The following is a 27,880-nucleotide window of genomic DNA, read 5'->3' as shown; positions in this document are numbered from 1 at the left end:
TCAAAAGTGAATGCATTATTATACTACATACATTTTATTGTATTTGTACATAGTTGAGTGTTTTAATAAAATTATTATTTTTCTTCATTTATGCTTTCCAGTTTATAGTTATCACAGAATTTGTTTTGGATTTTGACTGTTTTCTTGTTTTTGCAAGATTCTTTTTGAATATGTGGAGACTGGAGACTTCAGGTATGTGGAAAGCCACATCACTGGATTCAGTGCACGGATGCAAATTGCATAGCTCTGGACAGGGGCAAATAAGTGAATAAAGCTAACAGAAAATTTCTTCCTAGGGTGGTATCTTGAATTAGCCCTTGTCTGTCTAGGTAGCTTACCCTGCTATTTCACTTCAGCTGAAGGTGAGTGTTGTTTTCTGATTTAAGGGGTGCTGTTTCTATGTTTGTGGATGAGCAAAAGGTTTTCAGTCTCAGAATATGTGGTTTGATTACTGTGGTTAGTTTACTAAAGAAGCCTTTGTTATGCTGGCTAATTTTTTGGAAATTACACAAAGACTCTTGCAAACACACTTTGTAACAGTAATGGTGTCCCTCTATTTTCCATAATCATCTCATTGTTAGTTGGAAAAAGCAGCATGCACCTTCACAATCCACTAATGTGCTCTTACTGTTTGGACACTTAAAAAAAAATCTGTTTTGTGAAGTATTCCTTATGCTGAGAGGTAGAATAAGTACTTATGATATTGTCATCCATAGTTGCCTCATCACCCCAATCCCCAACAAACACGCAAGTCTGTAGATGGGCATCTTCTGCGGAAGAGATGGAAATTCTACAGTTGTTTTCAATATGATTGATGATTACTGTGGTGACAACAGGTGAGGGAAAGAAGAAGAGATCTTGCTAAGCCTTTTGTATTTTTTTTCTGTTACAGATCGAGCGCTGCTACTTTCTCCTTCATGCTTTTGTGGAGACAGCACAGAAAAAGGAGCCTGCAGATGGCAGACTGGTACAATTTCTGCTGTCAAACCCAACAAATGATGGAGGCCAGTGGGACATGTTGGTGAACCTTATCGGTATGTTATAGAGAAAGTGATGTCCAACCCTTAAGCAATTCACGAAAGATGGATTAAAGATTTCTGCTGAAATCAAAGTATTAAATCACCCACCATTTGTTTGCTTGCTCCCTTAGTGGACTTTATTATTATGGTATCCTTTCAAGCACAACCATGGCCATATTGCAGGTTTTGTAATACATCTGATGTCCTTCAAGGATGCATCTGCAGTCCTAACATATGGGTTGTCCTGCCTCAGGCAGCCCCTCGGTCGGCCGGATTCCAAAGTCTGGGTCTGGACTCGGCTGATGTCGCACTTCACCCGACGTCACCGCTGCTGGGGTATAACGGCATCAGCCGACGCCATTTTCCTCAGTCTTTCTTGCCGCGTGGTGCCCGAAGCAGAAGCTGTTCGCAAGTGCCGGTCGGTCAGATCCAGAGATTCCTATTACCGAAGACTTCTAGAAAGCTAAGTACCCCGTTGGGGACTCTTTCTTGCCTCAGCCGATGTCAGACAAAGTAAATAATTGTTTAACTTGTGGGAAACAAATACCTCATAAGGATTTCCACTCTTACTGCCTTCCTTGCTTAGGCCCAGACCACGACGTATCAGCTTGTCTAGCCTGTGCTTCCTTCAACCGACGGACGCTTAGACGTCGGTCGGAGTTTGCAGAGGAGTTTTTTGGTCCCGCTTTTGCATACAAAATGCCGTCGGAGACTCCGACTACACAATTAGCTAAAAAGCGCAAGGAAAAGGACCGACATTCGCGGTCCGCGGTTTCGGCTGAAACCACGGTTAGGCCAACCGCGAGTGTCTCGGTTTCGGCTGAAACCGAGTCCTCGGTTCTTCCTTCGGCCGAAAGCATGCCTCCGATAGCCGAGTCCTCACAGACCTTGGCTGAATCTGCTACCGAATTTACTGCTACAGAAGCAGGCACCCAGGATTTGTCAGACACTATTCCTTTAGACATATCTACCCCTGCACGTGGGGCTGCTAGACCCCCTGCTTCTATGTCTATCAAGGCTTTTTCCAGGGCTAAAGCAGCTAAATCTTCTAAGGTCTTACCCGCTAAAACTCCCTCACATAGGCCTACCTCTAGTTCCCAAATACTCAGCCTGGCTGAGGATCTCATTTCTTTGATCAGGGGATCCCAACCTCACCCAGACAGGGCCTCTCAGCCTCCTCCAGATAAGAGGCCCAGGACGGAACCCCCGGAACCTGTCTCTACAGACTATTCCTCGGATGACTCAGACATTTCAGACCATCAGGAAGGCCCATATTCTCCTTATGAGGATTCTGATGCAGAAGACTCCATTCCTTCTGCGTCTCCTCCTGAAGAATTTTCTTTTGGGGAAACCTTACATGCTATGAGGGAACACTTCCAATGGCAGGGCCAGGATTTTTCAGATTCAAGGAAAAGGCTAAGGACTTTTACACTTACCACAGCATAGGCCTTTAGCCATTCCTTCAGTACTAACAGTTGTTGATGATGCATATAATGATGCCTGTACTGCCCATGATTCTCTTCCTCCGGCCCCTGCCAAGCCTGACAGATATTACAGGGTCCCGGACACACACTACCATTTGTATAAGGCAGACCCTGAAACCATTTCACAGGGCCCTAAAGGTGTGGCAGCTGCCTCTGCCAAAAACCCTCTTCCCTCTGAAAGGGAATCTAGAGCATTAGAGAGATGGGGTAAAAAGGTTTATACTTCTGCTACTCTTTCGGCCAGGGCCTTAAAACTGTCAGTTTCACATGATTCAGTACCAGGAATTTTTGTTAGACCAGCTAAATAAAAAACTGTCCTCTCCTGAACCTATAGACCGCAAGTCCCTTCAGGATTTGGTACATAACTCTCAGCAGGTCAGTAATCATTTCTTAAAATGTGGCTATGATGCACTGGAGGCTTCCTTTAGATCAGCTATGACTGGAACAGTGATTCGAAGGCATGCCTGGTTAAAAGAACAATCATTGCCAGACCATGTTAAGTCAAAACTCCTGGATGCTCCCATGGAGAAACAAAGTTTGTTTGGCTCCCCTGCACAGGAGGCTCTAAAGAAGGTGGAAGAAAAAGCAAAATCTGTCCAAACAGTCAAGGATTTCTTACAGGTCCAACCTCCGAGGTTTAGCAGAAATTGGCCTTCGAAGAATTGGTCCTTTCCAGACAATTCCAGAGTACAGAGAGGCAGAAATAGACGCCCAAGAGGCAGAGGTCAATCTAGGGGTGCCTACAGGGGACGTCAGTGGCAACCTACCAACCAGAGAAGTACTGCCACAGATTCAACTACAACCACTTCCACAGGGCAGATACAATGACTTGGCTCTGCTTCCGCCTACCAGGGAACAACTGGAAGCACCCTTGGGCGGAAAGCTAGCCTTATTTTCCGACAACTGGCATTACATTACAGGAGACAAATGGACTTTAAAACAATAGACAAGGGCTACAGGTTTCACTTCCACACTCTACCAAAAAAGAGAGGAATGCCAAACCTACCACCAAGCCAAAAAACAGACGCTCTAACACAAATCAACAACTTACTAAGGATGAGAGCTATAGGAAAGGTACCGCCTATGGAACAAGGCCAAGGATTTTACTCCAGGCTTTTCCTTGTACCAAGAAAAGAAAATCATTGGAGACCTATTCTCGACTTGTCCGCACTGAACACATACCTCATTGTTCCAAAATTCAAAATGCTGACCCTCCAGCAACTTCTTCCCATGCTGGGCAAGGAGTCTTGGCTGGTGACTCTAGATCTCAAGGAGGCATACCTGCACGTCCCTATACGACCAGATTGCAGAAGACACCTCAGATTTCTTGCAGGATCAGAGCATTATCAATTCTCAGCATTGCCCTTTGGCTTATCTACTGCACCCAGAGTATTCACGAAATGCCTGGCATCAGTAATTGCTCATTGCAGGCTTCAGGGAGTTCAAATTTACCCATACCTGGACGACTGCCTAATACAAGCGGACAACAAGGTAAAATTAACAAAAGATTTGGAAAATGTCATACAACTGTTGCAAGCCTTGGGATACACAGTCAACATGCAAAAGTCAAGACTAGTACCATCCCAGAGGATAACATTCTTGGGTGCAGAACTGGATACATCAACTCAGATGGCTTTTCTCACAGAAGAAAAACAAAAGCAACTACCAGTCTACTTCATGACATTAACAACACAAACTCAGCTTTCTGCAAGGAAAGTCCTGCAAGCCCTGGGTTACATGGCATCCTGCATAATATTGATTCCGCATGCTAGGCATATGAGAAAGTTGCAATGGTACCTAAGGAATGTATGGTCTCAACACAAGCACAGTCTAGAAGCCCAGATTCCAATAATTCCATGCCTGAAGCAAGAATTCCTGTGGTGGGCTCAGGCCTGTCAGTTGAACAGAGGATTGCCTTTCCACAAACCTCATCCAAGCCAGAACATCACCACGGACGCCTCAGACCTAGGCTGGGGGGCACACATGGTGGACAAGTGTATACAAGGCCTATGGACCCAAGATCAGCTGAATCTACACATAAATCTAAAGGAGATGCTGGCAGTGAAACATGAGATACAGGCATTCAGACCACTCCTTCAACAAGGTCATCTGCTGATAAGGACGGACAATACCACAGTCATGTGGTACATCAACAAACAGGGAGGTACACACTCATATCCTCTATGCCGGATGGCAATGGACCTGTGGAATGTGGCCCTGAATCTCAACATACAACTTCAGGCCAGATTTGTACCAGGAAAAGAAAATTCACTAGCAGACACCTTAAGCAGAACTACCGCGGATGCTCACAAATGGATGCTGCATCCAGATATCTTCAAAGCCATAACAAAGAAATGGGGACTAGCAGAGATAGACCTGTTCGCCTCCCCGCACAACCACCAATTGAAGAAATTCTGCACAAGAGCATACCACCCACTTGCTTGGAGGGTGGACTCCCTTTCCTTCAGCTGGAAAAACCTGACAGCATATGCATTCCCACCTCTTCCTTTGATGTACAAAGTCCTACTTAAGATCAGAGAGGATCAGCCAAGGGTAATCCTGATAGCTCCAGACTAGCCGAGGCAACATTGGTACCCGCTACTGAGAAGCATGTCTCGGACTCACGCATGGCCTCTACCTATGTCTCCATTACTTCTAACACAGAACAACTACAAGATCCTACATCCAAACTTGAAAACACTACAGCTAGCTGCTTGGAATATTGCATAAAACAAAATAACCCAGATTTATCTCAGAGGGTTAAGGACATTATCCTGGAGGCACGCAGACCCTCCACAAGGAAAACTTATTCAGCCAAGTGGAAAAGATACCTCATTTGGAGTACAACAAGGAGAAAATGTCTCATTGGCAAACATAGCACACATCCTGGAATACTTAGCAGAACTGTTCCACAATGGCCTGTCCTACTCCTCCATTAAGATTCATGCATCAGCAATTTCAGCAGAATACAACATGGATCCTCCTGTCTTCTCTCATCCTCTACTCAGGCAGTTCTTGAGAGGAATCAGAAATGTAAAACCTCCAAGGAAACCACCTTTACCTACATGGGATCTCAACTTTGTGTTGGAAAAGTTAACACTTCCCCCTTTTGAACCAGCAGCAACAGCAGAATTACAGTTCTTGTCTTGGAAAACTGCTTTCCTGCTAGCAATCACTTCAGCAAGAAGGGTATCTGAGTTACAGGCATTAATGGCAGTACAACCCTTCCTTATCTTCCATCAGGATAGAGTCTCTCTGAGAACTAACCCTACCTTTATGCCAAAAGTGGTCTCCAGAGTATCATTGAACCAAGCGATTCATTTACCTACATTCTTCCCCAACCCACAGAACAGGGGGGAAAGACTGCTACATACCTTGGATGTGCACAGACAATTACGCTACTATCTGGACAGAACAAGGACCAGCAGAAAAACTGACCAGCTTCTGGTAGCATATGCAACAGGAATGCAAGGAAAAGCAATTTCAAAACAGACAATCTCAAAATGGATAGGAAATTTCATTCGTTTTTGTTACTCTATTCATGGAAAGACAACTCCTGAAAATATCAGACCTCATTCCACAAGAGCTACAGCCACCACTACAGCTTTCCTACGAGGAGTGGCTACCAAAGACATTTTAGAAGCTGCTACTTGGAGCTCCGTGCATACATTTGCCAAGCATTATAATCTTCCCTTATACTCTAGATCCCGAGCAGGTTTTGCAACTGCTGTTTTGCAAGGGATCTTAACTACACCATCTTTATCTTAGTGCCTCCTCCCCCAGTTTGGCTATGGTATTCTACCCATATGTTAGGACTGCAGATGCATCCTTGAAGGACATAGTACAGTTTTGTACCTACCATAAATGTAGATGTCCGATAGGTATGCATCTGCAGTCAGGATTACCCACCCTCCTTCCCCTCTGTGGTATTCCTAGGGTATCTACCCCTCTTTTAGCTAGCTGGGGGAATCTATTATGGTGTATTTGTTTGCATATATGTATATATATATATATATATATATATATTTGTATATTGTTTGCTCTCTACTGCTTGGAATTATTTGCATTTATCCAAATTTAGCCTTCCTAGAGGGCACCTGGCATCTGGGGCAAGAAACACTGAGGAAAATGGCGTCGGCTGATGCCTTTATACCCCAGCAGCGGTGACGTCTGGTGAAGTGCGACATCAGCCGAAGCCAGACCCAGACTATGGAATCCGGCCGACCGAGGGGCTGCCTGAGGCAGGACAACCCATATGTTAGGACTGCAGATGCATACCTATCGGACATCTACATTTATGGTAGGTACAAAACCATACTTTCATTTTCTTGTCAGGTCTGTTAGTCTTTCTTTCACACATGGTTACCATGTTAAAAATCAACATTTTCTCTTAGGGTGAGTACATATTGATTGCTTCTTTTAGTGCTGTTTGATCAGATGTTCAGTTGTTTGGCTTTTAATAATTGTATCCAATCAAAATATTTGTGTAGTATAATATATTTACATTTTCAGAACTAAGAGAACAAAAAGGACAAATGGTATGCTTTCTACATGGAATTTGTACTAAGTTACCTTTTGTCAAAATAAATTGCAGTGTTGCAGGATTTTAGGACTAATGCCTGCATCTGTGGTTTTGTGTTAATATATGCCAATTGTTGAACCTAGCAAGAGGAAGCTGTAATTTTGCCAAGGGTAGACATCAGAACAATATTAAGGTAGAAATTATATCTACAGCCATGTAATGTAATGCCAGTTTATTTGAAGTTTTACAAGTACTGGCAAGTTTTTGATAGTGATTTCTGCCATTCCACACCATGTTGGATTTCTCATGTAGGTTGCAGTATTTAAACAGCTTACTTTTAGTACAGACTTACAGGTTTAAGTAAGCATCATTTACCTCTGCTGTATCTCACAATGAGCAGGTTGCTGTTTTAACAATGTAAAGAATGGCAAGAAAGCCTGTTTTTAACATTATCAAGAATAACCAACATATTAACACAGCAGCTGTTTGTTACCTTAATGTCATATGAACTGTTGTGGTGCAGCAGGGTATGTAGGCATAAAGGTCAGCAGGTTAGGAGTGATCTAAGGGAGTAAGCGTGGTAAATACAGTTTATCAGTAATTGTTATGTTTTCCCAGTGACTTGTAGGTGGCAGTTCCAAAAGTACTGCATTAAGAATATTGAGCTGGGAAGTCTCTTCTGTAGTGTTTTCATATATCTTTATATAGTAGGAATGCTGGCAGCAATGTATTGATCAAAAGTCTGTGGTTTACTTACTCGATTCTGATCAGTAGTGGGGGATGAAGGCTACAACACTGATGATATTAATTAGCAATCTGAAGTAATTAACTTCATTTGGTCTGCAACCTGTGGGATACGGATCCGACCACGGATCCGAGCCAGCAACTTTACAAAGCTTAGATCAGAGCTCCTAACTCCTCCCCTTACCCATAATCCCCTGCCAACCCTGACTGACCCCAGATCTAGTTTGCCGCACTTCTGGTCAGCAGCTAGATTTTGAGCTCCTGGTTCTAGGGTCTTCACAGAGTTGTGAGAAGTTTTAAAACTTTGTTTTCTTTTACCTTTTAGTGTACGAGTGTGTTGTGGTTAGGTTTCCCTTTGTTTTAATCCTCGTAGCTGAATCTTTTAGTTAATTTTACCCTCCCTCTCCTTCGCTGGTGCATAGTTCTGTGTGTAGTGTGTTTGGGGCCTAGCGAGTGTGTTTCCTTTATAATGTCTGAGGCCCCAAAGCCAATCTTTTCTAAGTGCACCGAGTGTGGCCATAAGCTCTCCCCGGCGGATGGCCACACTCGGTGTGTCCGGTGCCTTGGGGTTGAACACCTTTCCTCTGGATGCACTATCTGTGTGGCGTTCAACCCCAGGGCACTGAAGGACCTGAGGTGTAAGCTGATCCTGGCGGGACTTTTGCCCCCGGATTCAGCTTCGGCCTCTGGTACTTCTGTGGCCTCCACCCAGGCTTCAGCGGCGGCCACCCCTGCCTCCCTCCCCCCGGCCGTGACACAATCTCCCGCTTCGGCACCGGAGGAGAGGGGAGGTCAGGAGAGAAAAACGGAGGGAGAAGCACCATAAGCGGCGGGCCGAGGCCTCCGCTTCGGCCCCCCCCCCCCGCTAAGCGGGCTTCTCCCTCTACGGCTTCCAGGTCTCCTCCTTCTCGGCTCCGGTCTCCATGCTTTTCACCGGGACCCGAGGAGGAGGAGACCTGATCTCTGTCAAGGTCATCGAGGCAACACTCCCGGCCAGCCTCGGTGGCCTCGTCAAGATCAACGCGTAGCCTTTCTGAAGCTGATTTGGACCGGGTGATGCGAAGGTTCATCCAGGCCCAAATGCAGATGGGAGTGCTCCTGCCCCCCCCCCCTCCGGGGGGGAGCTCAACACCCTTCTTTGCCCCGATAGCTCCTTCTCCGACCCGCTTCCCGGGTTCGGAGCGCTCGGAGCCAGGCAGCGTTGGAGCCGGGGGTGGGTCGGCGCCGACAGTATCTGGTACTTCGGCTCCGACTCATCCTTCGAGTTTTCCGGATCCGTCCTTGTCGGATCCGAGCTCTCGGAGCCGTGCTCTGAGCTTCGGATCTGACGGGTTTGGTGTGTCTTCGGCTCCGTCCAGGTCGGAGCACACTGGTCCTTCGGATCCGATGGTCACAGCGCCGGCTCCGATCCATCCATCTGATTCGAGTGAGGTTCGGCTCTCAGATCCTAGAGAAAGTGGCTCTCCCTCGGCCTTTGATGTGGTGGAGAGGGCTCTGTTGAGTGCATCCAGGCCCCCGCTCCCTGCTATGGTTCCATCCCGCACTCCCTCTCGTTTGGGTAGGGCTTCCATCACCCGGCCACAGGGACAGCCTGCTTTGACATCTCAGGTCGTTCCCCTGTAACAAGACGTTGCTGGTGAGTAGTCCTCGGACAGTCCCCCTGAAGATGTTCCTCACAAGCGGAAGTGTAAGAGGAGGCACATGGACTCCCCCGAGTCCTTGACAGAAGACACGGATTTGGATGAGGGGGAAGGCTCCCCAAGGTCACCCCTGAGGATGTCTCCTTCGGCGACATCATGGAAATGCTTAGGATAAGAGGGGGGTGGTCTGCCCCCAAGGTTTCCTCGGACGAATCCGTGTTCCTGGAAGCGTTCAAAGCAGGCCCATCTACCTCTTGGGTGTCCCCTCCGGCCGACCCCTTAGTGGACCTTATCATCACTAGGGCGTGGAAGGAGCCGGACACTGTGGAGCCAGTCCCCAAACTTCCCGACAGGATCCTGAGCCCTCCAGCAGAGAAGTCCCATTGGAGCAAGGGACCCCCTATAGATGCCATGTTTGGCGGCAGCCACCAAGAGGGAGTTAGCCCAAGAGAGTCCCTCGGTCCATCCCCCGAGCAAGGCGTCTCGCTCGATGGACCGTCTCGGGAAGCGGGTCTTTAGTTCAGCGACCTTCTCTGTAAGGTCCCTGAACTACATGGCACATATCATTCGACTGCAGCGAGATCTTATCAAAGAGTATGCTGCATCGCCCCCGGAGTCCATGTTGGGGGAGGACAAACAGTTGTACTCCACTCGCATGGCCACTCTTAGGTCTATATCCAACACCTCTATGCTGCTTTTATCCCATGCTACAGAGGAGGCCGCTAGAGCCAGCGGAGCAGGCCTAGTTATGAGGCGCCAGGCCTGGCTCTGACTTTGTGATTTCGCGGAACCCTTCAAGGCATCCTTTGCGAAAGCCCCCTTCGATGGTTCTGCCCTATTTGGCAAGACAGTGTGTGAGACCTTCGTCTAGAGCGAAAAGGATGGGAAGACGTTGTCTGCCGTCGGAGTACGCTTCTCTGCTCCCCAGAGGTCCTTCTTCAAGAACCAAACGGGACAGAAGAAGATGTGGTTCTGAAAGTCGCAACAATCCCAGTCCGCTCCGGACTCCCAGTCCTTCCACGGCAGAGGAGGACAGGGTGGATGCCGCCCTAGAGGCAGAGGTGGCCCGAAGAACTTTGGGTCCAGAGAAACCTTCTCTGATCGGCCCACACAGCAACCTTGAAGGGTTGCCCGACTGCTCCACTCTGGAGGCAGTTGGGGGGCATTTCTTGAAGCACCTGGCAGCTTGGGAGTCCATTACAACAGACCGCTGGGTGCTTCGTATTATATCCAGAGGATACAGAATTCCCTTTTCCTACATTCCCGATACCCCCGGACACCTCCCCGATGTTCCACCCAATCAGAGGGAGGCAGCGGCTGCGGAAATTCGGCTGCTTTTAGGAAAAGGGCAATCCAGCACGTCCCCCCAGGCCAGTCCGGATTGGTTTACTACTCCAGGTTCTTTTTGGTGCCAAAAAAGACGGGGGACCTAAGGCCCATCCTCGATCTTTCCCTACTAAATCTGTCAGTAACCAGAGAAAAGTTCCAGATGGTCAATCTTCAATCTATTATCCCCCTTCTGCGGGAGAACGACTGGATGTGCTCCATAGACCTCAAGGACGCGTACTACCACATATTAATGGACGAACGGTCCAAGAGGTTTCTCCGCTTCCGGCTGGGAGCCAGTCATTATCAATTCAGGGTCCTCCCTTTTGGTCTCGCCTCAGCCCCCAGGGTGTTCACCAAGGTATTAGCAGTGATAGCGGCCCACCTGAGACTCCAGGGAATGCAGGTCTTCCTGTACCTGGATGACTGGCTCCTCACTTCCCCGACAAGGCATCTACTATACTTAGCCAGGGACTACTTTCTCAACCTTGCTCCACAACTAGGGATCACCAAAAACTCGGACAAGTCCTTTTTCACCCCGACTCAGGTGATAGACTTTATCGGGGCCAGACTGGACACCAACAGACAGCTAGCTTTCTTAACTTCCGACCGGTTACACACCTTGACGTCACATGTGCGGGCCATCTTTCAATCTTCAAAACCTCCGGTGGGATTGGTTCTGAGGGCCCTGGGGTCCATGGCAGCCACTATAAACCTTCTTCCCATGGCGTATCTGAACATGAGGATTTTACATTGGACTCTCCAAGTCCAATGGTCCCTTCTTCATTACCCCTTGAGTCACCCCATTTCTCTCAGCAGGGCCTGCAAGAGGGCTCTGGTTTGGTGGCTTCAATCGCCGGACCTCCAGGCGGGACGCCCCTTTGCCACGGCCCCCCCTCTCGCCACGGTGACCACGGACGCCTCTCGTCTTGGGGGGGGGGGGGCGGGCATTATTCGAGCAGGACAGTCCAAGGCACATGGAACGATTCAGAGACCTTATTGCACATAAATGTTCTAGAGATGAGGGCAGTGCTGTTGTCGTTGCAAGCACTTCAGAGCCTTCTGCCTGTAGGAACAATTGCAGTCCAGACAGACAGTATGTCTGTGGTACGGTATATCAACAAACAAGGGGGAACCAGGTCTTACCCACTCTGTCGAGAAGCCATGAGAGTGTGGGAATGGGCGATCTCCACCAACTGCTTTCTCATTGCAATGCACATTCCGGGTCGGACCAACATCCTAGCGGACAGACTGAGTCACACCATCCTTTCACCTTACGAGTGGTCCCTCAATCCTCGAGTAGCGAGTCAAATTTTTGCCATTTGGGGGCAGCCCTGTTGCGATCTTTTCGTATCTCCCTCAAACACGAAGTGCAACAATTGCTTCGCTCTCATTCCCCCTGCCGGGGAAGCCCCGAGGGACGCCTTGGTGCATGCTTGGCCACCCGGTCTTCCCTCTGCCTACCCTCCTCTTCCCCTCATGCTGAAACTTCTTCAGAAAGTCAGTATGTTGGGGAGCAGGATGATCCTCATTGCCCCATTCTGGCCTTGCCAAGCTTGGTTCCCTTACCTCTGGTCTCATCGAGTGAATCCACCCTGGATTCTAGATCCCCTTCTGGATCTAATCTCCCACCCCTAGGGGCTCCCAATTCCTGACCTGGCCAGCCTCAAGCTTACGGCTTGGCTGCTCCAGTTCCATTTGTAGCTAGGATTCCTGGTATCTCTTCTCCAGTTAAAACTATCCTAGTAGCAGCGCACAAGCCCTCTACTAGGCAGGTCTATGGTAGTAAATGGAAGCGTTTCTCTATCTGGGCAGAACGCCATAATTTGGACCCTTTTACAGCCCCCTTGCCTGCGGTGCTGGACTTTCTTTCAGGTCTTTTTAATGATGGAGCTAGCTGTTCTACGGTTAAGGTTCAGTTGGCAGCTATCTCTCATTACCACGTAGGTACTGAAATGGGCCCTTTGATTTCTACAAAATTGTGCAAAACGTTCCTAAAGGGCACCTTTCTTCTTGGACCTCCAGTAAAGGAAGCGGTACCTCCATGGGATTTGACCTTGGTATTACAAGCCCTGACAACCCCTCCCTTCGAACCGGCGTCTTCAGTAGACCTCAAATATTTGTCTTGGAAAACAGCCTTTCTTGTGGCTATTACTTCAGCCAGGAGAGTATCTGAATTACAAGCTCTTTCTGTGAAACCCCCATACTTAGCCTTTCACAAGGATAGGGTTTACCTCAGGACCAATCCCTCCTTCCTCCCGAAGGTAGTTTCTGAATCTAATATTAACCAATCTATCAGCTTGCCGGTCTTCTTTCCTAACTACAAGACCAAAGGGGAGTACAAACTACATTCTTTGGACGTACACAGACAACTTAGATTTTACATTCATAGGACATCTGGTCATAGACAGTCCGACCAGTTGTTCGTCTCCTTTGCCAAATTTAATCTAGGTAAACCGATCTTGAAAGTTTCCTTATCGAGATGGATTTCACAGTGTATCATTACAGCATATCAAAATTCCGGCAGGCCCGCACCTCAAGGAGTTGTGCCCATTCAACTAGGGCTATGGCTACATCTACCGCCTTTAAATCCAGGGTTTCCTTGGATGATATCTGTTCAGCAGCCACTTGGGCCTCATCTCATACCTTCATCAATCATTATAAATTGGACATTACTTCCAGAGGGAGAACTTCTTTTGGCTCCGCAGTGCTCCGGAACATCCTTCCATGAAGGCCGCCCAAGGTTTAGGTAGCTGGGGACTCTGTCCCACAGGTTGCAGACCAAATTAAGTTAACTGCTTCATATTAAGAAGTTATGTACTCACCAAAACGTTCCATCTGAGTAGGTAAACTTCATTTGTCTGCAACCACCCCCCCCCCCCCCCCCCATCCCCCTGACCTTCAGATGTGTTTTCATGTCATATAGTGATGTACCATTCTGGTAATGTAATTAGTTATCCACTATAGTGCTTGCAGGCAAACTTGATCTGAGGTCAGTCAGGGTTGGCAGGGGATTACGGGTAAGGGGAGGAGCTAGGAGCTCGGATCTAAGCTTTGTAAAGTTACCGTCTCGGATCCGAGGTCAGATCCGTATCCCACAGGTTGGCGACAAATTAAGTTTATCTACTCAGATGGAACATTATGGCGAGTACATAACTTCTTATTCCTCATCAGGTATGTCCCACTGCTTCTGACTAATGATGTAGAAATGTTGGGCATCCTTGAGAATTGACTTAATTTAGTTCCAGAGGAAATATGTGTTACTCATTGTGAATGTATTTAAAATCGTCTGCTTTTCTTGGAACTGTTACAGACACTAGAAGTCAGTAAAGCATTAAAACTTAATAATGCTTTGAATAGATGTAAATTAATATGGCTTCTTGGGTTTGGCATACTGAGAGACAAAAGCAGTTGGGCAGAACAGTACGCAGTGTGTCTTTAGTTGCAGTGTAGTAAACAACTTATGTGGAAAACCAATCTAATACTTCTTAAACAGTTAGCTAGACTGAGATACTTCAAGGATGCTTGCAAAAGCAGCTTGACTTTCAGAAGTGAGCATCTTTTATTTGTATGGAACCAGTATTAAGTAATGTTTAATTTGCATCAGATTGGCTTTGAATTGGACCATAGGAGTGGCAAAGTTCAGTTTATATTAGGCTCATCAAACAAGAGAATGGTCAGTTGATATGCATTTAGACAGAACATCACCTGTCTCACTGGAAGAGAATATAGTTAGAATTTTCAGCCATGGACATTAAAATACTGAGTGTTGCAACATAATTTACTTTGGTTACGTGATTTTTATTTCCATGGCTTTATTTTAGTCTCGCTGTGTCTGATTTTAATCAGTATTTTCTGATTTTCTTGATTTGCTGTACCTGTTATTTGTATGCAGCAATGCTTTAGCATGAGTATATTTCATTTAGCATAACCTACTTGCTTGTAAAATTAAATTGATCATGTCAATTTAGCACTTGAATGGAAGGCCCAAGTTTTTCATGGCATCTTCAGAATGTGTTTTGTAGCAGTTGAGCCAAGTGTGTGATCATTTGTTTTGTTTTTCCTTTGGGAGGATAACATTTTATAGTCTTCATAGCTCACTGTTGTAGTAATGATTATTGGGATTTTCTGCCAGCAGGAACCGAGGGTTGACCTGAATACCAGAGATTTCCCCTTCAGCCCAGCAGACTCCCTCCTCTTCTGATATCATGATGCCTATTGTATAAAGGGTAGCCAATCGGTGCCATCTTCAATTCTTTCTTGATGCTAAAGTCCAGTGACCATTTTGTGTGTGTGTGTGTGTACGTCGTTTGTACTCTTGAGTTTTTATGAAGGCAAAAGGTTCAGATAAATAATTGTGGACCAATTTTTCTTTGTTTCTCTTTCCAAGTATCTTGTAGATGTCCAAGAAAAATAACAGTTGCCTTGAGTGTGGAAGGCAGATTTTTCACAGGGACTCTCACTCTGTGCAAGTTTAATCTGGGTCCAGGTCATGATTTGCTGATTGTCCCTAGTATGCTAGAATAGGGACAAGTTCCTAAGAGATCCTTGCTGCAGAAATCCCATGCTTGACCTTGGTATGCTATACCATCCATAGGTCCCTCCACCAAACTTGTGAAAAAGAACAATCATTTTAAAGAAAGACACATTGGGTAATCTGATGACACAATTTCTGTGTTAGATAGTTCTTCTTTGCTCAAGATTGTTGAATGTAGTGAGGTGTCTTTGCAACCCTCACCAATTACTTTGACTGTAGCTACTGCCATGACCCCTTAGGAAAGCTGCCATGCTGTCAGCAGTCCCAATGACTTCAGTCTGAAAACATTGGTGGTGAAGGTTGGAGATGGAGCAGCTTTGCAGCCCCTGGCTTCTGATACCACAGCACTAGTTACAAGTCTTTGTACAAGAAGAGTTTACAGGGGACTGGATCCAGGTCACAGCCACCTGTCTGAGACCAAGTGCTTTACATCTTGATGACATTTGTAAGAGTAAGCCTAAACATCCAAAGCTGAAGTGTCCAGTTATCTGTGTGCCCCAGCCTCAGATACCTAGGCCTCAACCCCATACGTCCCAGGTTTCCTTGGAGGACTTTCATCAAATGAGCTCAGCATGTCTTGGATTTTGTGAAATTCGGGCAGCCGTACTGTGAGATAGACTGTCCCACAAACACCTGCATAAGAGTCCCATGACAGATCCAGAAGTGGTGTCTTCAGATTCCACTAAGGGTTCTTGTGGTACTGCTTCCAGAGATCTTTTACCAAATGACAAGAAGAGCAAAACTCTAGACTGATTTTGTAAAAAGATTTTCATTGAAGCTACCCTGGCCATGATTGTCCTCATCTTTTCATCTGATTAAATGCCAGGAGACTATTTTGGAGCAATTGAAACAGAAGACAGAGGGGATTCAAGATGAGGACTTAATTAAGAGGGAAGTACTGGATATGTGCTGCCTCATTGTCCAGGTGGCTAGGCACATCTTAAAATGTGGCTGTGATGCTCTAGACGTGTCTAACAGGGTAGCCGCTATGGGGTTTTTGACTAGGAGACGTACTAGACTGAGGGGGCAGTCCTTTCATTGTCATGTAAAAGTGGAGCTCCTGGATGCCTCTTAGGCTTAGGAACTACTTTTTGGGCCCCAGCTGAGAAGGTGTTATAGAAGCTGGAAGAAAAGGGGAAAGCTAAGAACTACCATAGTAAAACTTGTCCATTCCCTCCTAAACAAGCCAAAGGAAAATACCAAAAAGAAAGAAGAGCAAATTTTGCCAAGAAATGGTAAATTGATTCAAGAGGGAGATGTGGGTGTCCTCAGTGTTAGGTGCTCATCAGGGAGTGACTATGATGCAACAGTCTTTAGTATTTTGGTGGTCTGTACAACTTTTGGGCAGTTAAGTACTATCTGGGGAACTTTCCTTCTGTTTTTCAATAAAACAATTTTCTTATCTCTAGGAGAGAAGGGGATTGTCTGTAGAAGACTGGTACTGTTTAAAAATTCCCAAACATTATGTTTGCTTTGTCTTGTAGAGGCACACAATACCTGCCCCTATCATATTTGCTTGTCCTTTTCCCCAAAGATGATCAGAAATCTGCTTAACAGCTTCAGTATAGTTCTTGAAAATCAAAGGCTGGAGGTCCTTACTTGTTATGTGATGGATATTGCCTCAACTACCTTGGATGTCCCCCTTACAGTTCCTAAGAAAAGAAAATCTGCTAAAGAAGCTACTGAAAGAGATCTGCCTTTGGTCTCTCTTTACTGGTGTCCAACAGATGATTCTGCTTTGGCCTTGTTGGTGCCCTTGGGCCATCCATCTGATGTTCCTGATCACTCTGGTACTGCTCCTAGGAATGCTGCTAAGGGTCAGGAGCATCGTTCCCCCAAAAACCAAATATGATACTGTGGCCAAGAAGGGAAGTGTTTCATTGAGCAGCATTCTACCTTCCTCAAGGATGATGCCACAGTCATTGATTTTAACAGTTGGCCTAGTTTTTGGTGTCACTCCAGGGAGATCCAATATTTGTCAGCATGGGAGGACTGGTCAAAAGACCACGCATCAGTCTAACAAGACTAATATGGAAGGCAATGGAACGAATTATCATGGACATCATAAACAAGGACATTGGCAACCTACACACACTGGACCCATCCCAATTTGGCTTTAAGGGAAGCCATGCCTACTCATCCTCGTAAACTTCTTTAAGTGGGTCACCAAGGCAGTGGACAAGGTTGCAAGGTTGGCATAATGGTTAAGGTGTTTACCTTATAGACACAAAGTGCAGGGTTTGATTTTCTCATGGGGTAATTCACTAGGTTTAAAATGGCCCACAAAGGCAGTTAGCCTAGTAGTAATCTGTGAACCTATGAGGGTAAAATAGTGCATACTGCATGTCTTGGCCTGGCTAAGGCATTTGATACAATACCCAACTCTGGCATTGTTGACCAGCTGTATGAGCTAGGTGCAAATCCTTACATGTCTTGGACTGACTGCTGGCTCACAGACAGGACCCAAAAAGTCAGGATCTGATGTTGTCCTTTTCTTTCTTTTTCCACACTTGGGTTCAGACCCGATCCTCAGATCGACTCGACTGTATACTCCAGATTTTAGGATTCAACTCTTGAGCTCCTCCCTCGACCCCTAATGCCTTAGTCCATCCCTGTTACCTCAGATCTCATTTGCCAACATCATGCTCAGATGCAGGTTCCTCTCTCAGACGTAAATAAGTGATCTGATATTGTCCTTTTCATTCTTCCTCATTGATGGGTTGTGGATCCAAACCTTGGATCAGACTCTGCCCTGTTTTCTAGACTTTGGATCACAGTCTCGAGCTCCTCCCTCTTCCCACAATGCATCACCCTCTATCCAACCCCTCAGATCTCATTTGCCACTGCTGTGATCAGCTGGAAATTTTACAGTCTCAAGTTGTAAAAGGATTTAGTTTATTTTTATCTAATTTAGATTTTGTCCTGTGGTACTGCTCTTCTTGGCCTTTCCTTCCTTCCTCTGTTCCGTTCGGCTAGAAATATTGCTTTTACATTTAATTCAAATTATATTTGATGTCTTGGTTGTTTGTACTAAGATTTTGGTGGGTTTTATTGTTTTCTCCTTCCCTAACTTCCAGGTCCCATCCTTTGGTAAGATAGCTTCAACTGGCATTGAATAGTTTTTTTCCTAGTGGCTGGTTGGACTTCTAGGTCACCTTTCTGTCCAGTTTTCCTCAGACACTGGGGTGTCATTGTGCAATTCGTCAGGTCTGCCCTTTATTTTGTGGTGGTGTTCTTGTTCTAGTCACTAAAACATTAAACCTTGTAACTCCTTTAAGTTTTCAGTTAGAATATTGTGGCAGTCCTGTCTTTCGGAATCCATTTGCTATTATCTAGAAAGTCAAACTAGTGCAAACCCTGTTGTTCTGTCAGTTTGCTGGATTGGCAGCATGTCTGTCAACTGTAAAGATCTATCAGGTTGAGGGGTATGGTTTGTGAAACTCTCTCTTTAACAGTTTAGTTATAACTGATCTTTCCACATGCTGGGTTTCTGAGGATGGACCGTCTAGTGTTACAAAAAAAAATGTTGCCTTAGAGAACTTCATTGGGACAAGGGAAATACCAGAGGCAAAGCTGCTCTTTTTTGTCATTGTGGTGCGGTTGGTGTGTGCATTCTGGCTGCCTTTCAGTGCATGTCTTCGATGGTTCACCTTGTTACAGAGTTTTCAGATTTTTTTGCCTGGGTCTGCTTCTTTTCATGAAGAAGTGGCTTTTTGGCAGCCATTGAAGTTTGAAATTAGAAAATGATGAAGGTCCTTTGTTTTTTATATGCAGGTGGTTTCCACTGAATATGGCTAGCTTGTGCTTCCCTGTTTGTGGCAAATCTGTGAAGACAGTATTCCTGACTGGTTCAATGTTCATGTCCTTCACAGCGTACTACACATCATTAGACCTCCTTTTCTAATAGCTAAGAAGTGGAGAGCTATGGTCTTACTTTCCCCTTCGGGGCTTAACCCCCATACAAGAAGGAAAGAAATGGAGTTGAAAATGGGGAACTCAGATCCAGTGCCTTGGATCCTAAGTTCCTATGGGCTTCCTTCAGATCCCAAGCCCTTTTTGGATCTGATAGGTTTGGGCCCCATAATGCTTTTCCTGCACCAGTCTACCTCTTCAGATCCCAAGACTGGATCCTGTTGACTTTGATTACTCCCTTTTTACCAATCTACTTCACTTGATGCCTTTTTTATGAACTCCTTTGGATACCTTCCCCCCTCACCCGGGTCATGGAAATGGACTGGACGGATCACAGGTGCCCGTGGAGAGCTTAACTTTCTTGGATCTGACATTTTTGGATCCGGACCTTTCTGAGTAGCTGTGGTTTGCTTCATATCTGAGGCACTTCCCAGATCAAATGACATTGTGGCTCTCTGTTTTTGCCTTGTGCAGTGAATCCATGCCAGTGTAGAACCATTTTTTCCCAGTAACTTTTTTCCTTGGATCCTAAACCTAGCATTTGACAGATATAAATTTGCTTGTAGGTGTAGCTTCTTCAGATCCAAAGAACACCTTAGATCCTATGGCCTCACTGCTGCTTGCTCCTTCAATCAAGTTAAAAAAAAAAAAAAAACTCCATATGGATCTTGACTTCTCCTCAGATCTGATATGTGTAATTAATTCACTTCTGACAGGATTATTCCAAGGTGATACAATAGAATATAAAATATTTGTCAGTTGTGGTCTGTGTAGTCTGAACTTGCTTCCCACCATAGTGATTGCATACCTGATTTTCAGATGTTGAGTCTGACTTTGCTACAACCTTTTGCTTCCCTCTAATCAACAAATGTAGCAGATATTTCCCTCTGATTACCCTTCAGGGGAGTCCCCAAGGGATGCTCTGTTTCATTATTGAACTTCCGGTATGCTTATCCACTGATCCTATTGATCTCCCAGATTCTATAGAAATCCAGCAGGTATTGTCCTTGTTGACCTCATCAAGTGTGCTTCCACCTTTACTGGTCTCTTCTGAATTATCCCCCTTGGTTTCTGGAGCCCATCGAAAATCAAGCATCTCTATTTCCACGTCCCCAACCTGACCACATTGGTTCTCTACAGTTCTATCCATGCTCCTTAAAGATGGGGATAGGTTTTTACTACGATACAGTTAGACTTGGCTGCTATACCCAATTGTCATGCTGGAAAAGACTCATTCTTCCTGTCTTTTTCCAGGTTATACAAAGCCTTTATGAAAGCAATCCTTCTGCTTAGATCCCCTGTATAAGATCTTTCTCCACCTTGATATCTCATAGTTATTCTTCAGGGGCTAAAAACCACTTGAACCAGCAGCAGCTGTGATATAGAATAATTTTCCTGGAAAACAATCCTGTTTTCCATTGGTATTGTGGTGGTCCAGCCCTTCTAACCCCTACCCATGAGTATCCCTGAACCAGAGACTAATTTTGATTTAAATTTATTTTATGAAACGCACAGATTCAGGCTTTGTATACCTAGATTACCTTAATTTTTTTTCTGTGAACTTAAGGTGTTCCCCCGGAGCAATCTTTCCCTATGCTCAAAATGGCCATACTATTGCCAGCAATCTTTCCATGGACCTGTAACTGTATTTTGCTGATTTACTTCCAAATGTTTGAGATTGCATTATCACCCTAGTACCCTTTCTATCAAATCAGTTTCTGTTACTGTTACTGATTCTAAGGTCACTTGCTGAAGTTTTATGTCTTTGATGCATTACAATTGAGCATTGTCTCCAGAAGCAGTCCCTTCCTTGGTTCAGTCCCTTTTCTCTGAATCTTTGGCTTCCTCATTTGTCCTTCTTCCAGGGTTTCTTTTGATGATATCTTTACTGTAGTCACTTGTCTTATGAATTAAACCATTGTAACGCAGTACAAGCTGGGCATTATCTTTAGAAGCAGACTTTCCTTGGTTTGACAGTGCTCTGGCATATCCCTCTTTGAGGATCTCTCTAGAATTACGTAGCTGGGGACTCAAATCTGATGTTGTCCTTTACATTCTTTCTCACTGATGGGTTAAAGAGTTATGTACTTACCATAACTTGGTATCTGTGTTGTCCATTTTCATTCTTCCTCACCTTCCCTCCCAGCCATTCTCCAGCCTTATCGTTTTTAGAAGGATATTGGATGATTTAGGGAATGTTTTTAGTTCCAGGTTTGAGTTTTAATTTCTTTATCTGTCCTCTCTTTATAAATCACCAGACGTAGGCTGCAAACTCGATCAGAGTGATTGGAGAGAGGGTTATGAATTATGGGAAGAAGGAGGAGCTTGAGACTGGGATCCAAAGTCCAGAAAATATGGCCAAGTCGGATCCGAGGATCGGATCTGTAACCCATCAATGAGGAAGAATGAAAATGGACAACACAGATACCAAGGTTATGGTAAGTACATAACTCACAAAATAATAATTGGAAAAAACTTTTTTAGAAATAAAGCATTAATCCGTCATTTTTTTCTTTCATTTCTATCCTCCTCTTAGTCTTTTTGCAGGTGTTAGTCCTTTTTTTTTACTGTTTTGAAATCTCTTCCATCCTGAAGTGAGTATTTCCTTTTTAAATTATCATTGTTGGTAATTACTCATATATATATATATATATATATATATATATATATATATATATATATATATGGATCTACTTCATATGGTCGACATTTCAGAATGTCGAAGACCATATGCCTGAGACCATATAACCGACATTCGAAATGTCGACCATTGGGAAAACAAAAACACAAAATCTTGCCTTCACGCTACAAGCAGGGGGTCTACACCCCCTGATAACCCCCCCATGGGGGGCTTTGCTCCCACACCCCCCGAAACATAAATATACCAACTCCGAGATTGCACTACAGTGAGGAAGATGGAAATCATGCCATTCTGCACTGTACGGAGATGCTGGTTCCGCATTGTCGACATTTTGAATGTCGATCATATGGTCTCGGCCATATGGTCTTGGACATTCTGAAATGTCGACCATGTGAAGCGGACCCATATATATATATATATATATATATATATATATATATATATATATATATATATATATATATATATGGGTCTACTTTTAAATACCAAAATAGCAAAATCTCGAGTTTTGAGATACTGAACTCAAAACCTCGAGATTTCGGTATCTCGAAACTTAAAAGTGGACCAAAAAAAAAAGGCCACAGCTAAAATAATGTGTTTGCATGGGGGCAAGCCCCCCTGCACCCCCACATCCCCTACTTAAATATACCAACTCTGAGATTGCGTTACAGTGAAGAGAACGGTAAATAAATATACCAACTCCGAGATGGCGCTACAGTGAAGAGGACAGTAATGCTCCTGTTGCACGTACCATTCCCTTCATGGTAGCACGATCTCGGAGTTGGTATATTTAAGTAAGGGGGTGTGGAAAGTGCAAGGGAGCTTTCCCCCCCTGCAAACACATTGGGCTGGATTCATGAAGGCTTGCACGGAGTCTAAGAGTAGTGTAAGCCGGCAGACAGCCAATATGTCTGCCGAGCGATCCAGCAACAGCCGGCAGGGGCATGCATGAGAGCTTCTAAAACTACTCTTGCACGGACAGTGTCATGTTATGCAAATTACCTCATTTGCTGCTGAAAGCTATACAGATGAGGTAATTTTGCGATCCAGGAAACACTAACCTGTCCGTGGAAGAGTAGAGTTATTTGCAGAAATGTACTCCGTTGGTAACGGAGTACCATTCTGCAAATAGCAAAACGGAGCTATGACAGCTCCAAATAAAGGATGCATCCGGTTAAGGAAGCATGCCAATAGCCAAACATAAGGCCATTGGCATTTTGATCGGTTGAAAATTAATAAAAATCAATTTTTTCCCCGATCTCCGATGTTTAAGCGCAGCACCGCACAAACGTGCGGCGCTTTAAAAACCAGAGGGGAAAAAAAGCCAAAAATAGGCATTCTTATTAAAAATATTCCTCTGCCATGCAGGTGAATGGCAGGCTGAAGACAACATGGCTACTGAGTAGTGGTTGCTAAGGGGGGGAGCTCAATTCGAGAGATGTAACCAAGCATTAGTAGGCAATCCTATGCAAATGAGGATAAGGATAGTGAATCCCAATTTTCCCTGGCATGTGAGCCATAACCCTGGAGTGTAAGTGTAGGAGTAGGGGAGTAGTAGAGTAAAAGATAGGTGACATCATGAGGGGGTATGTATGAAAGACTATAAGCTCATTGGAGCAGAGTGACTTCTGTTTGCTGTGAGTTACTCAGGATTGGAAGAGGCCTGTCTACAGTTGTTTTAACTGAAACCCAGAAACCGAAGGTGTACGCTGTGGATATCGCTGAGTTTTCTTGTAAACATGCTTATACCGTGTGCGCATCTGTAAACTCGTCTAAGCCTGTGTGTACGCGTGTGCACCCGCCTAAGCCTGTGTAAGCTTGTGTATGCGCGTGTGCATGTGTTTGCACTTGTTTGCGTGGCTCTGCCTCCTGTGGAAACAGAAAGGGAAAAGGAAGGAAAAGAACTAGTAGGAAGTTAACCAAGGAGAACTAGCAGAGCTGCCATGTGAAATCAATCAGAATCAGCCAATTACACAGGCAGTACACTAGCCCAGCCCAGCACTTAAAACTCTGCAAACAACATTCCCCCATGTTTTTCTCAGAAACACTGCAGTATACAAAGAGAGTGAAAACTTAAAAAGCTAAACTCAGACAAAAAAAATGTTAGGGGCTGCCATTGCTATTATAAGGCAACATGTGCAAGATGCTGAGGGGTGGTGCCATTGCGAATGCTGCTGAGCAACCCACAGTGAGGAGACTGAGAAGAGTGCACAGACCCAGGGTAACCTACCAGGGGCTACATGAGCTGGAGATAGTGGAGCACTATAGAGTGGACAGAGACCACCTGCAGCAAATTGTTGAGCTGTGCAGACCACGCCTCACACACAGGACCAACAGAGGGGAACCCATCCCAGTGGAAACCAAGGTGTGTGTTGGCCTAAGAATACTTGCAACAGGTACCTTCCAGAGACCAACTGGTGATATGATGGGGATTTCACAGGCATCAGCATCCAGGGTACTGCACCAGTTCTTGAATGCCATGTCAGCACATGTCGGTGATCCTGTATATTTCCCCAATTCCCGTGAGGCATTGGCCAGCAATATGTGTCTCTTCCAGCAAATGGCGGAATACCCTGAGGTAGTGGGTGCAATTGACTGCACGCACATACACATCAAAACACCAGCCGGTGAGCAGGGTAGGGCCTGCATCAACCGCAAGGGTTTCCCCTCCATCAACTGCCAGGTCATGTGCGATGCCCAGGGCATAATACTGAATTTGTGTGCTGGCTGCCCTGGAAGCTACCAAGATTCTCATATCTGGCACCTGACGCAGCTGTACAAGACATTTGCTAATGGGGACATCCCTGATGGTCACCTAGTGGGGGATGCTGGGTACGCACTGGAGCCGTGGCTGATGACACCCATCAGAAATGCACACACACCTGAACAAGAACACCATAATGAGGCACACGCACAAACATGAAATGTAATCGAGTGTGTGTTTGGGATGCTCAAGTCACTGTTCTGGTGCCTGGACACATCTGGTGGAGCCTTGCAGTACTCACCAACTGCATGTACCCAAATTGTCATGGTATGTGCCATGCTACACAATATGATCCTGCAAAAACAGCTGCAGCAGGAACAGCATGGGGCAGGGCCAGATAGCCCCCCACCATTGCCAAGGCCATCACAGGCACAGCGTGACTCAGAGAAGGAACAACCTGAGCCTGCCCCAGCAGGCAGAAGGAGGCGTGCCCAGTATGCCATGGCCTTGGCAAAGAGGCAACGCATAGCACATACACTGGCTCAGTAGTAACCCTGGAAATGATACCTCTCTCTGACTCGCACATAAAATAAAAGGGATGCCTAACTTGACACTACCTGTTTTCAAACATGTATAGCGAGTGTACCATGTGTATCCGACATAGGCAGCCCTGCAGCATCACCTGAGGCATGATTGCCATGTTTTAAGCAATATAAAGCAGTGCTAAGCAGCTTTTACCACTATTTTGTATATGTAAACAAAATTGCCCGCTCTAACTAGCGCAGTGTCGGGCAACGTTGAGCAATGTTGGGCAAGGTCGGGCAAAGTTGAGCAAAGTCAGGTAAACCTGCTCATATTTGCAGTACTGTTTCTTAGGCAGTCTGGTCTGCCCAGCATGAAACTAAAAAGCAGTGACAGGGCTCGAACCCAGGATACTGTGCACTATAGTCACACTACTGAACCACTAAGCCATGGCAGCATTACACTGGCACAGACGCAGCAGGACAATTGTACAGTAATGCAAACACAAAGAAATGCTGTATCATGACCCTAAAGAGGCATGTGGGTAACCTCCCCCACAGGCCTATGCAGACAGAGAACAGCAGGCCAGGTGGTGTGATGTGGGTTGGATAGGCTATGAAGTCGCAATTTAATATACGTGACATTGGATGCTAAGACCTGTAGTACAGTAGTATGCCTCAAGCCAGTACGATAGGCAACAGTACAGACTGAAATGGTGTACCTTGCAGGCCTAGCAAATGTGTATAAGTGTCAGGTGAACCCCTCATCCTATGTACACCCACAGTAACAATCAGGTGTGCCCCCGGGTAGAAATGTACAAAGAATAGCTGTCCCCCTTGTATGTAGAAATGTTGATAAGTCTATGCAAAGTGTCTCATGGAAGCCCTGCAGGCACAGCATGATCCCTGTTGAGTGATGACACAAAGGTGAGCCCTGCAGTAAAAATACAACTTGATTGTCTACACACATATAGTATAAATGTGTATACCGGGCGTGCTCACACACTTCAACAAATGTAGTGGATTTCATTCAGCAACACACTGAAAGGTCATACTGGGCATGCTCACACACTTATGCAACTGCCAGATATGTGTGGCCCACTGCTGTACTCAGACATGGCCTGTTTCACCCCAGGAACCTGTCACTATTCACCAATCCTGCCTTGTGCACACGGTTATATGAAAACAGACACATATAATATATTGGAACCCTGTCATAATCAAACTATGTACCACAAGTACTTAAGTTGTTCACAGAAAGTGAAAAAGCAAAGATCAATAAACCTGCAATCAGTATCATCAACAAACAATGTGCACTCCAAATATTATCCAATCCATGTTCTGGCAAAATGATCTGTGAAAGTGTCCATAGAGAACCATGACGCTTCCTTCCACTATGTCATAAATAGCAATGTAAACTCATATATGTCCTGAGTCATTGCAAACTGTAAATGACTGACATTGCCAACATCCTGTCAGACAGGCCCATGCATACATACCACCCTCTCACTGACAAAAGGCCCTATCATCATACCTGGAGACTGTGAAAGCACAGATATCACATATAGTATGGGTAAACAGCTCCCTCCAAACCTGAAAACATGGCGCCTATGGGATTACATTGTTTCCCTAGCTGTGTCATAAGTGAACTCCAGAACAAACAGAGCCTGCACCTGAACAGTCTGTTGAGACTCACCCTCTGTACAGCATATGAAACTGTTGAATGTGTTACAGCAACGTTTCACACACTCCCCAAGTGTTGGTGCACAACACAACATGGAACTATTGTTTTATAAGCCTATTAAGCCTGATCTGCAAGGCCATGGACTCCATCATGATGGAACTCATAAACAGAGCTATTGGGAGCCTACAAACTCCCAACCTTACCAGTTAAGGTTTGGTCATGGGCAGATCATGGTTCCCAAACCTGCTAGATTGTTTACAAGGCAGTCACCCAGGACATACATCAATGAAATGAGCTATACACGTCCCACATCGACCTTTGAAAAGCCCTTTGCCAACATCCCAGACACATGTCGTATCCACAAAATCAGCAACCTGTGCATAAATATGTCTGTCATCTGTTGGATTGCCAACTGGGGCACAGATAGATCACACAAGGTAAGAATTGTACTCTCCTGTACAAGCTGGTAACAACTGCTGTCCCCCATGGCTCAGTCCTGGGACCCCTCCTGTCTGGTATATACTTTTCAGAAATACAAACACACGAGGGCTATGTTTAGCAAAGTTTGTGGATGACTGCCAAAATGTCATAATCGATGTATGGGACAACAGAGAAATCCTTAAAAAGGGTCTCAGTCAGATGTGGTGTCAAAGGTATGTCCTCGAGTTGCAGTCATACAAATACCACATAGGTGCCAACACCCTAAATATGGAGGTGATAATAAGGGATCTATGGACAAATGTGAATAGTCATCTGTACTTCCAGAAACACATTCACAAAGTGGTCAGCAAATCATGCTATGTGTTCCCACAAACTGCCAAGGTCTTTGCATGTAGGTCAAAGGAGGTTCCCTCTACTCATCAGTCATCAGAGCTGTCAGAGAGTACCACAACACACCTGCGATGAATCTGACTAGGCACCTTCAACAGCTGGAAAGACCAATGAAGTACCTCAACAGGAGGATTATTGGCCTCAAACAGTTGCCCCATGCAACAAGACTGAATTTAACTCAATCTGTACTCTGTTGCTTACTGTCTACTCAGGAGATCTCTGCCCAACAGACGGGTCCATGTCATGGCAACACTCAGATCTGCTCTGAGTTACAGCTCAATGGCACTAAATATACAGACCCAATTGATATTGTCA

General features: G+C 45.3%; 1 protein-coding gene across 1 annotated transcript in view; it reads left to right on the top strand.

Moving 5' to 3' along the window:
- BLMH (bleomycin hydrolase) overlaps positions 1-27,880 on the top strand; it is a 593,976-nt gene that overhangs the window by 103,514 nt on the left and 462,582 nt on the right. Inside the window, exon 4 of the mRNA XM_044054476.1 lies at positions 893-1,034. Coding sequence (XP_043910411.1) covers positions 893-1,034 — 142 coding nt within the window. The remainder of the gene's footprint in view (positions 1-892; positions 1,035-27,880) is intronic.

This window comes from Protopterus annectens, chromosome 13.part0 (assembly GCF_019279795.1).
Source record: "Protopterus annectens isolate FY-2018-M chromosome 13.part0, PAN1.0, whole genome shotgun sequence".
NCBI lineage: Eukaryota > Metazoa > Chordata > Ceratodontiformes > Protopteridae > Protopterus > Protopterus annectens.
The sequence above is the reverse complement of the archived record's forward strand: the minus strand, read 5'-3'. Positions and strand labels throughout refer to the sequence as shown.